At 48.0% G+C, this 10,611-nt stretch overlaps 1 protein-coding gene across 1 annotated transcript in view; it reads right to left on the bottom strand.

The window, feature by feature from the left end:
- Positions 1 to 339: 339 nt before the first annotated feature.
- stxbp5a (syntaxin binding protein 5a (tomosyn)) overlaps positions 340 to 10,611 on the bottom strand; it is a 44,551-nt gene continuing 34,279 nt past the window's right edge. The window contains exons 15-23 of the mRNA XM_030346152.1: positions 10,053 to 10,115; positions 8,610 to 8,663; positions 7,344 to 7,394; positions 5,834 to 6,115; positions 5,019 to 5,385; positions 3,467 to 3,632; positions 2,565 to 2,676; positions 1,760 to 1,980; positions 340 to 1,400 (exon numbers count right to left, since the gene is read on the bottom strand). Of these exons, the coding sequence (XP_030202012.1) occupies positions 1,359 to 1,400; positions 1,760 to 1,980; positions 2,565 to 2,676; positions 3,467 to 3,632; positions 5,019 to 5,385; positions 5,834 to 6,115; positions 7,344 to 7,394; positions 8,610 to 8,663; positions 10,053 to 10,115 (1,358 nt within the window). The 3' untranslated portion in view covers positions 340 to 1,358. The remainder of the gene's footprint in view (positions 1,401 to 1,759; positions 1,981 to 2,564; positions 2,677 to 3,466; positions 3,633 to 5,018; positions 5,386 to 5,833; positions 6,116 to 7,343; positions 7,395 to 8,609; positions 8,664 to 10,052; positions 10,116 to 10,611) is intronic.

The following is a 10,611-nucleotide window of genomic DNA, read 5'->3' as shown; positions in this document are numbered from 1 at the left end:
AACTTTTATGTTTAAATCCGGAGATCAGATGTTGCCGTGCACTTAAGAGATACATATGTCTTTTATATCCATATACTACTTTTTCCAGCCCTTTTCATGAGGAGAAATTACTTAAGGATGTTTTGACAAAACATAAAAAATACAAACACACATATGTATATATATACTTATATATATATATATATATGTATATATATATATATATATATATATATATATATATATATATATATATATATATATATGCACATATACATATATATGTATATATATCATTCACTTTTACAATAATATTAAAAATATGATTTCGTTTCTTTTTAAATAATACAGACAAAAAAAGACATCACCAACCAACATGTAATGGGGGAAAGAATACAACTGTTATGAAAATCACGTGAAAAACTTTGCGATACACAAGAGCTTAGAGGATTGAGCAAAATTACAAGCTAACCAATGTTTCAGTGGAGCGAATCTTCCTTCTTTCTCTGCGACACCCTGTATTGAGAAGTAGTCCCTGTGACATCACTTCCTTTTCCTGTCTCCAATAGCGCTTGCTGGGAGGGCGGGCCTTTTCTTCTCACCCCTCTCCTTTTCACTTCATTTCCTCAAGCCATCTCAGTCGTTTGTCCCAACCCGGTTGTACGTGGACACAGCGTTGCGCAATGTTATAGATTCATGTAGATATAGTCATGTATATAGATTAGTCTTTTCACTCCATGGTACATTTCCAGAATGTTGTAGTTGTCATTAGTATTTTTTGGAACACCCCCCGCCAAAAAAACAAACAAAAACAAACAACTGTTGTTCATGTACACCAGCAACAGGACCAGGTCGAGATTCATCCGAACCAAGGTCATCTCGGCAAACTCTAAAACGAAGGCGGAACAAATGTCCCCGAATCTACTCACACGAAAAAGAAAAGACAAAATCGTTCCACTGCTTGTTTCCTCTTGAGGATTATCCACCTCCTCTGTCTTGTCCATTCGTCAGTCCCATCCCAATAATGAGGCAAGGGGCCTGCAATGGGTGTTGTGCTAAGGGTTAGAGAGAGCGAGAGAGAGAGAGTGTAAGAGAGAGAGCGCGAGAAAGAGAGAGAGAGAGAGACAAACAAAATCCCCCGGGGGTGAGAGAGATGAGAATTTAGGGTTGAGGGTCATATGAATGGGGTGGAGAGATACAGCAAAGAAAGAGGGAAAGGAAGACAGAGAAAGAGAAAGAGTTTGGAGGTGAGTACCCTCACGTCCACACCCCACATAGGGGGTGGGGGGTTGGGTGCAGATGGAAGGTGATAACAGTTGTGTCCATGGTTTTCTGCTCCCCCCCCCTCCTCCCCCCTGCCCCCACCATCTTCTGGCACATCAGATCTGGTACCACTTCTTGTCTTTGCACTTCAGCATCATCTGAGGACAGAGAGGGAGAGAGAGGAAGAAAGAATGAGTGAGGGAGTAAAAGAGAGACACGCATTACGAGAAATGGCTTGAGTGCTTTAACCTTCATCATCTAGAGTGGTGAAGTCGCTTAACTGGTTGGAGTTATCAAGATTGTTGTGTTTTTTTTAAACGAAGGAAATGTCATTAAAATGCAAAAGAAAAGTAGCAAGTCTCAAACACAGAGCAATAAAAAGGACGAGGCAAAAGCCCACAAGTGGACAGCGCCTCACGCATATCAACCAAATGTCCCACCACCATCATCATCCCCCTCATCATCATCCTCCTCCTCCTCATCATCCTCCTCCTCCTCTTCCTCCTCCTCCTCTCACCTCGTGGGCGTGTTTGGAGAAGCCGTCGGCGCTGTTCATCATGAGCGCCGTCCTCTCCTCTAGCTCGCCCAGCTTCTGTCCTCGCTCGTCCAGGGCTATCCTGGCCCGGGCCAGGTCGCCCACGATGCCCGAGGCCGCGCCCTTCATGCCCTCCAGGCCCCCGGGCCCCGGGATGTGCTGGGCCAGGCTCCTGGAGGCCTTCCCGGACGAAATCTCTCCGACTGGGGGGAAGGAACGGAATTAGGAGCAGGGCCACGGAGGAAAGGTCAGACGGCAGACAGGTGCATGACAGACAAGTCTCTGTTACGTCTACCGTGGGTACGAATGATTACATGGACATTTTGGATTGTATGCACGGTAACCTTGGTGCTCTGGCAGGATTTAATGTGTGTATGTGGTGTGTTTCTGTGTGACAAGGTATGGTATGTGTGGGCCTATGTTGTGTGTGTGTGTGTGTGTCTGTGTGTGTGTGTGATGGCATTAATGTCTATGTGTGTGTGTGTGTGTGTGTGTTTGTGTGTGTGTGTGAGAGAGAGAGTGTGTGGTGTGTGTGGGCCGATGTTGTTTGTGAGTGTATGTGATATGTAATATGTGTGGGCATTTGTGTGTGTGTGTGTGTGTGTTTGGGCTTGTGTTTAGTGTTTGTGTGTTGTGTGTGTGGGCATTTGTGTGTGTGTGTGTGTGTGTGTGTGTGTGTGTGTGTGTGTGTGTGTGTGTGTGTGTGTGTGTGTGTGTGTGTGTGTGTGTGTGTATGTGTGGTATGTTTAGGCATTTCTGTGTGTGTGTGTGTGTGCGTGTGACTCACATAGTTCCTCCCGGTCCAGAGACTGTGCGCCGCCTCCAAAGAGCCCTTTAAAGAAGCCTCTGTTGGGGGCCTCTGGTGTCTCCACGGGTGTGAAGAGCTCACCTAACATCTCCTGTAGAGTAGGCACACACACACACAACCACAAACGTAAGCACACACACACACATTCACAGTGTTCTGAAAAACACTTGTGTGATCCACTTTTTTTTTTTACCGTCATGGATTTTCTATAAAAATCGTAATCCAGACAATGAAGTTAGGACTGGATGTATACCAGAAGCAGACAAACTCTTCTCTGACTCACTGGACTCTGCGGGAGCGGTGAGTCATACGAGTGTGCAATCCGACTGACTGTTTGGTCATGAGGCAGACCCTTTAATCAAATAACAGTAATCCAAATACAGTGATCTCAGATACATGTCCTTGATCACCAAGTATGGGGTCAGGTGATTTGTGAATGTGAGTTAGTTGTTTAAACGACGGAGAGAACGGCCTCATCTCCTCTCCCCTCATTCTTCCCTGTAGTGTAACAAACTGGAGATACAGTTAACCACTGTGCAACACGAAGAAGGCTATTCTTGATATCCCGGGCAACATTACAATATGTGATATCGTTTAATCGAATGCGGCCATGAGATTGGTGAAATCAAGCGATTTCAAGCATTGTTTAAATATCTTTAACCCATTACAAGACAGGCGTGTTGGCACGACAGCGTCTACAAGGACACACGCCTTCCTCTCAAGTCGCCGCCCCCAAACGAAGGGCCGCCCTGAAGCATATGATTGGATCTGAAGGTTTGGTTTACACTCTGGTCGTTTCCAAACAGCTTTAGCCCCGGACCCCGGGAGCACGTCCTCGGACGGCGGTGGAACAGTGTGTGTTAGGAGCGTCGGGGACCGACCTGCAGGTTCTCGCAGGTGTCCTGGCTGTAGGTGATCCTCTGGATCTCGGTGGGGGAGGTGAGGTACATGGCCTGGCCCAGGTTGGTGAAGCAGAAGGTCCTAGCGATGCGCATGTCGGTCAGGGGCAGGTAGTTGACGTCCAGCAGGGGCCTCAGGCCGGGCAGACTAGAGGGGGGGGGGGGGGGTGATGACAGTGAGACATAATTCAACCACCTCTTTTTAGGGTGCTTCAATTCAACGTGACTCCAAGGGGCATCCAGGAGCAGGTGGGGGAGAGGGGGCGCAAGGAAGAAAGGAGTCCTAATGAACTTGTCAATAAAATATCGACAATGGGGTCTTTTCTCTTTTCTACACACACACACACGCCACGACCAAGGGCAGCTGAACACGTCTGATGGTCACGGGGACCTACAGGCGTCCGTGGCCGGCCCGCACCCACACAATCACACCGGGTATTTAAAGCGAGAGAGCAGCCGGTCCTGCCAGACACCCAGATGGGAGGCTGGGCGCAGGCTGCCCCTCTCCTCTGAGGGGAGGGAGGGAGGGAGGGGGGAGGGAGGCAGGGAGGGAGGGGGGAGGGAGGGGCTGATGCGCCAGCGGCTCAGCTCCAAAATAGACAAGTCATCCAGCGCTGTGTTGGTCTGTGCGTCGTCAGGTGGGTGTGGGTGTGCCGGTTGGCAGAAGGGCCCCACCGTGAAAGTGGTTTGACTTTGCCGATAGACTAGGACACAATCAGGAGTCTCATAAAGGCTGGCACAACCACCTGCCACCATCCCCAACCCCCCCCCCCCCCCCCCCCCACCTCCCCCCACCACCTCCCCAATGCTTGTACCGATCTCCTCCTCATCCACTACCCCCAGACTCTCTGTTTCTTATCTCCTGATGTCTAGGGCGAGCACCCAACAGGAATATGAAATGACATCATCCCTTCCCCCCGCCGCAGACATTCACCTGTGTGTGCCCTTGCGCCCAGACAGGCCTGAGAGCAGACGGCAGGTCTGGGGGCCTGTTATCATCACATTCATCTACATTCATCCATCTACGTTAGTGATGTCGGCCATTCGGTTCTTCACCCTCATACAGGACCTTGGCACACAGAACGCATTAAATGGAGTAAGCATTTTGGCGAAAAAGTTCAATTAAATTACAGGACGGAACAAATGAGTCCATTTATGAGCTATAAGAATGATGTAATGGTTTGATCAGTGGTTCCATAAACCCCTCAAGAATGTCAAGGTCATCTCCAGTAATCCCTAATATATATATATATATATATATATCCAATTTGGGAATTGAGGAGGATAACCAAGCACGCCAGGGTAATATAATAGCATGCCAGGGATGTAAATGAAATGTACAAAATTAATTTTAGTAAATTAGTTTTGTAAAATAGCATATCCACATATAATGTAGTTTGAGGGTTTTCCACAGACAAAACCCTTACCATGACACCTAGCTGCCCAAGACCCCCACCTCGACAGCCACACATGTAGCCCCTCCGGTCTAGAACCACAGACCTCAACCCACCACCACCACCAGCGCGCCACTCACCTGAGGGTCATGATGTGTCCGTTGGCGCAGAAGACCGCCAGGCACACGCTGTTGCTCATCTGCACCACATCGGCGCGCAGGATGAAGGAGGCCTCAGTGATGCTGTGCTTGTGCACGCAGTTCTGCGACGGCAGCGACAGCACCTTGGCCTGCTTCTCCGAGCACACCACGGCGTACTGGCTCTCGTTCAGGTCCTGCGAGGCCGACGGCGACACCGACACCGGACGCCGCTTGCGGCCCTTCTCCTCGCCGTCTGACGCCGTCAAGTTGGGCTCGAACCAGGGCTCATGGGGCGGGGGCAATAGCATGCCCGTCGAGTCAAGGAACGCCATGCGCATGATGCTGCCCTTCACGCGCTCCAGCATCCCTGTCGGGGGGGGGGGGGGGGGGGAGGAAGAGCAGGGAGACGATTTAGGAACGACGTACTTTGTGCCGTTTGGATCTACTGGGCTTGAACATTTTGAGTTTTTTTCCGCAGATTTTTGTTCCTTTTTACTGGTTACAACCTCGGCGACATGCCACTGATTATGGGTCTGCTCCTCTTCATGCAACAGACCTTGCGCTAAGAACCGGCTGCTCTCTGGTGTTGCTGTCTCGCTGGCCAGGGACACCTGTAGGTCCCCATGGCCGTCAGACATGTTCAGCTGCCCTTGGTCTGGGCGTGTGCTAAGGGAGACTATGCTGGCAAAGATACGTCCGCCGACCGTGCCCTGGTGCTTAAACTAGCAGATCATTCATGTTATGCGCCTGTGTTCATCCTACGATGGCGCCTCTGTGGAAAGGTTAAACTGCCAGTCATCTCCGAAAACACTCACCGCTGGGCGAGGCGATGACGGGCTGCAGTTGCCTCTGTTCGCCAGCGGGGGGCAGCGTGAGCGCCACGGCCAGCACGGTGCCGAGGGAGGTGCCCACGTACAGGCAGGGCGTCAAGGCGCAGTCGCCCTTGCGGACGTAGGTGTCGCAGAAGTGGAAGGAGGAGATGGACTCGCGCGACTCCTTGTCGATGCTGGTGACGCTGGAGGAGCGCGAGCGGCTGAAGGAGTTGTCCCGGTGGTCTAGAGGGTTGGCGCCCCGCGGCGGACATACGGACAGGAGGACAGTGAGACAAAGACAAAGCAAGGTAAAGCGCGAGTACGCCGACGCATGTTGAGTTAGGTTGGGTACAGGAGGGAGTGTGCAATTCTGTTGTGAAATGAGCTAACGTACTGCAAAAAAAACAGTTCATGTGGCACCAATCGATGTCCTTCGATCAATAGAACGACAGTTTTAATCAACCTCTTATTTCTACAGCCCAACAACAATATTTTGGGGAAAGGCAATGAAACTGTTTGAGTTCCATGTCGATATGAGAAAGGAATTCAAAACAAACAGAGGTTACGGCTCTAGGTTTCTATTGGTCAATATTTAAGGCCGCTGCTGGTGTTTGTTTTGAATCTGTGTGACAGATGGAGCTCATGAATTTAAACTTCATTTGGCAAACAGACAAGAAGCCTGGGCAAACAGAGCAGAGCGAGCGACGCCTCCATCTGATTGGTCGGTTTCCATTCAACATGACCAACTGACTGTCATGCTTTCTGCCTAAGAAGAACACATCCTAAATGATATTTTCACAACATCTGTTAAGTTTTTATTCAGAACTCAATTAAAGCAGAATAATTTAAGGTGAATTCGCATTTAAATGTTAATTTCAATAATAAATGCTCAAGTGTAACAGTTGCAGTCAGTTAAAACCTTTGGCACATATTAAAATGGTTGCTAGTAAGGAAAGAAACATTTTTAGAAGACTGCAGGTTTCTGTGGCTGAAAAAAAAACAACCTTTCCCATTTCCAGAGTGAAAAAAAAATGCACTGCCGCAAGATTGAAAAGAATCGATGTACACTATGAAGGGTTTAAAAAGATATAAGGAAACATGAAATAGAGAGCAATAGCCGCAGAAGAAAGGGGAAGCTTCATAGTGAGTGATGGTGTGCACACTAAGCTCAGCTGGGCACTGCTATCAACCTACTGTACAGGGAAGCAAGGTCAAAGCCAAGGTCGAAAAGGAAATATCAGAGGATCTTCACATATTGTTACTACTTACACATGGGCCTGTTCATCTATTATCCTTCATCTCATAATGTATCTAAATTCAGATTGGAACAGTACAATTAGAAAGATTTGACAATGGCTTCTATTATTTATTAGTTCTATTTCCATCCATTTCATTAAATGATTCAGTATATTTTGGTGTCAAACTATGATTGAATTACCTCTGGTCGAAAAAATGAAAGAAAATTCTGTTGTCAAAAATGATAACAAAAATATTTTATCTTTTTAAGGCTTACCCAAGTCTGGCTTTAGCTCAGTTGGCAAGCTTAATTTCCGTGACATCTTTGCTGGAAGAAAGAGAACATCCCTCTTTACAAACACACGTCTAAGCTTGCACAGGATGCCATGCAACGCTAGCTTGACCAGAGAGAGTCTGGTCTCAAAGAACTGCGCACAAAATACTTCACACACGGAAAACACAAATGACAAAAAGCTTGTTGAGACTAGTGGATGTGAAAAGGGGTTGGGGAGGGAAGGGGGGAGGGTGGGGGTTGTCAGGTGAGCCAAAATGCTTTACACAGGGGAAGGCACTGCAAAGGGATTCAAGGTGTCAACCCTGGAGAATCTCTTCCACATGCTGTGACAGGAAGTTACGGTTAGAGCAACAGTTGTCGCTGAGCGGTAAACAAGACAACCAAAAAGGGCCCCTGAAAAGAGAGGTGTGGTGAGACAAGATGTGGACAGGAGAGAAAGACCCCAACATTCAGGTCATTCCAGAACCCCTCATGCCAAGGGGCGCATGCACCAAGAACAGGAAGAGTGGACAGGAAACAGGAAGTGAGTAGGATGGGAGGACAGGTGAAAGAGAGGCACTGCATACGTAGAAGTACGGTTGATCGAGCGCCGATCATTCAATGAGCTCAGGCTCATTCGCGTACTCTCGTTTCGTGGGGCGCTTAGAAGACGAGCTAGCAGCACCACCACCACCCACCACCACCACCACCGACACCACCGCCCCCACCTCCCCTCCAAAATCAAACAAGACTGTCCCGGCTGGGTCCAGTCAGCTCGGTGCTTAACGATTGAGAGACCGTGTCTTCTAGAAAGTAGCGGCCTTGCTCCTCAATGTTATGTGGAGGTGGACAGAGAAACACACGTGGGACATCGTACTGTACTGTATACACACACAAAACAAGGTACTACAGTCACGACAGTCACCGGCAGTAGGGATGGGGCTACCGCAGGTCCAGACAGATGTCAATATTCAGGCACGTCTACAGGGGACATTCGTGCTACGTATGTGTAGCATGCAGTATGCGTTTATTTATTTTGTTAGTAAATTCAAGCGTACAGTTTTGGTGTGTGTGTTTGTGTGTCTGCTGGGCGTGCATGTGTGCATGTGTGTGAGTGATTATGTGAATATGCACACGGAAGACAAAGTCGTTGTTTTTTTCTTTCTTTTCCCACAGCGAATAAAAAAAACACACAGACAAACAAACAAGGGGTGACACACGGTCCCGCCTTGAGGGACAGCCTGAGGAAAATCCTCTGGCGAATCTTACCTCCTCTACCACCGCCATTGTAGAACTGCTGTAGATTGCTGTTTGACATCAACACTTTCGAAGGGGGAGAGTAGAGTAGATAGCGGCGTTAGAAACATCCTTAGACTGCACCAAGCAGCCACCATTATCTAGAAGTCCATTGCTATTTTCTCCATTAGGAGGAACAACCAGGCAGGCAGATGCCCCAGATAAAGGCCTGCAGGCGCTGTGTGTGTGTGTTGGGGGGGGCCCCGATACACAGTGCTTTACTTCTTACAAGCCGTGCACTCATCTGGTTTGTATGGTACATTCCCCCTTTGTGATATCGTGGATCATATGCGGAACGCATTGCATCGACCAAAGCTGGATCATCAACACTCTTTAGATTCACCTTTAATTTTGTATGTCCTGTTTACAGAGGGGATTATGTACTTTATTCACCGCTCATACATAAAGAAAATCACAGCAAAAAATAATAAGGTCACTCACCGGGAGAAAATAACATTGTGTTCTGTGTATGGACAACAAGTCCAATGAGATGAACATGGGCAAAAACCCTCCACAAGCCCTCTGTTAAAATAAATAACTTCGTGGGTGGAGTCGAGGAGGGCGGGAACAAGGGACTGTTTAATTCATATTGAGTTGGTTCTTTCAGGAAACCAAAGTATTTCATGTTGGTAGGAACATGAACGGTTTGGAATCGAATCACAATTCAGTCAAAGCCACGAGGAAAGAGATTGCTTGTGATTTTCGGTACCTGGTAACCTTTTCCTGCATGTAGGCCATAAACATGAATTATCTGACAGACATCGTGTGAATGTTTTTTGGGGGAGGGAATATTGGCTGCTTTATAGAAAACTTGCAGCTAGTAATATACACACTCAGGGAAAAAATGAGCTATGAATATCTCTCTCCAAATTCCGAGACAGATGCTTATCAATGGCAGCCTCCTCCTGGAGGAGCACAGTGAACAAATTATCTGAAATTGGAAGATGTCATCAAATTGAGCAATTTCTCATTCATCTGTGAACAGCTGTAATGAGGATAAATGTGTTTCACGCAATGCGCATCCTAATGCTCTCGCTTACGGATCGTAAACCAAAGAAACAGAAGAGGACTTTGTTTTTGTTGAATCTGTTGATTGTTACACAGGAGTGGGAGATACTCATTCATCGTTGATCACTGGGACTGTTCAAAGTCAACAGTTGCGGAATTAAACCCAAACACCACAGTTCCTAACGCTCACACCTAGCACCAATGGGAACCTGACGCGAGTCCTGCCGTCAAGAGACCACCGCTCCTCTTCTCTATCCACTCATTGCAAAGACCAACGTGATTCCGTCTAATCCTCCAATCAAGAATGGGTTCAATGGGTAAATGATTGCTAACTGGGCCATTATCCCTTTGGGCTATAACAAACAAGAACCATGGGTGGTATGCATGTGTCTGTGAAGAACATGTTACCTGAGGTTGGAGACTTGCAGCGGTCTTCTGACGTTGCCGATCCCTCGTTGATGTCGCACAGACCTGACACACAGAAGAAGTCAACGTGAAGGACTGCAAGTATGTCCCTCTGTCAGTATTTCTTTACGCATGTGACGACGGGTCTATATGCAAGTGTATGAAAAGTGCGAGAAATGTGTGAGTATTGTGGGTGTGTGTGTGAGTGCGTGTGCATAGGTGCATGTGTGTGTGCGTGCGTGTCTGCATGGGTTTGGGTGTGTGTGCCTGTTGGTCTGCATGGATGTCAGTGTGTGTGTGCATGTGTGTGCGTATATGTTGACGATTAGGAGCTATTTCTGTATTTGTACCCTGTGTATGGTGAGGTACACGCTGATGTGCATGTTGTGTATTTGCATGGGCCGTGATTGTTTTCGACAGTGCTGCGAGGCGGAGAGGCTGGCAGATGCGCTTTACTGCGCAGTGAATCACAGATGGGTGCATGATTACTGCTCACACTCACAAGCTGTGACAGGTAGCTGGTCACAGCATACCACTCACTGACGCCAGGTGCGGTGTCTGT

Source organism: Gadus morhua, chromosome 21, assembly GCF_902167405.1.
Source record: "Gadus morhua chromosome 21, gadMor3.0, whole genome shotgun sequence".
Taxonomy (NCBI): Eukaryota; Metazoa; Chordata; class Actinopteri; order Gadiformes; family Gadidae; genus Gadus; species Gadus morhua.
The sequence above is the reverse complement of the archived record's forward strand: the minus strand, read 5'-3'. Positions and strand labels throughout refer to the sequence as shown.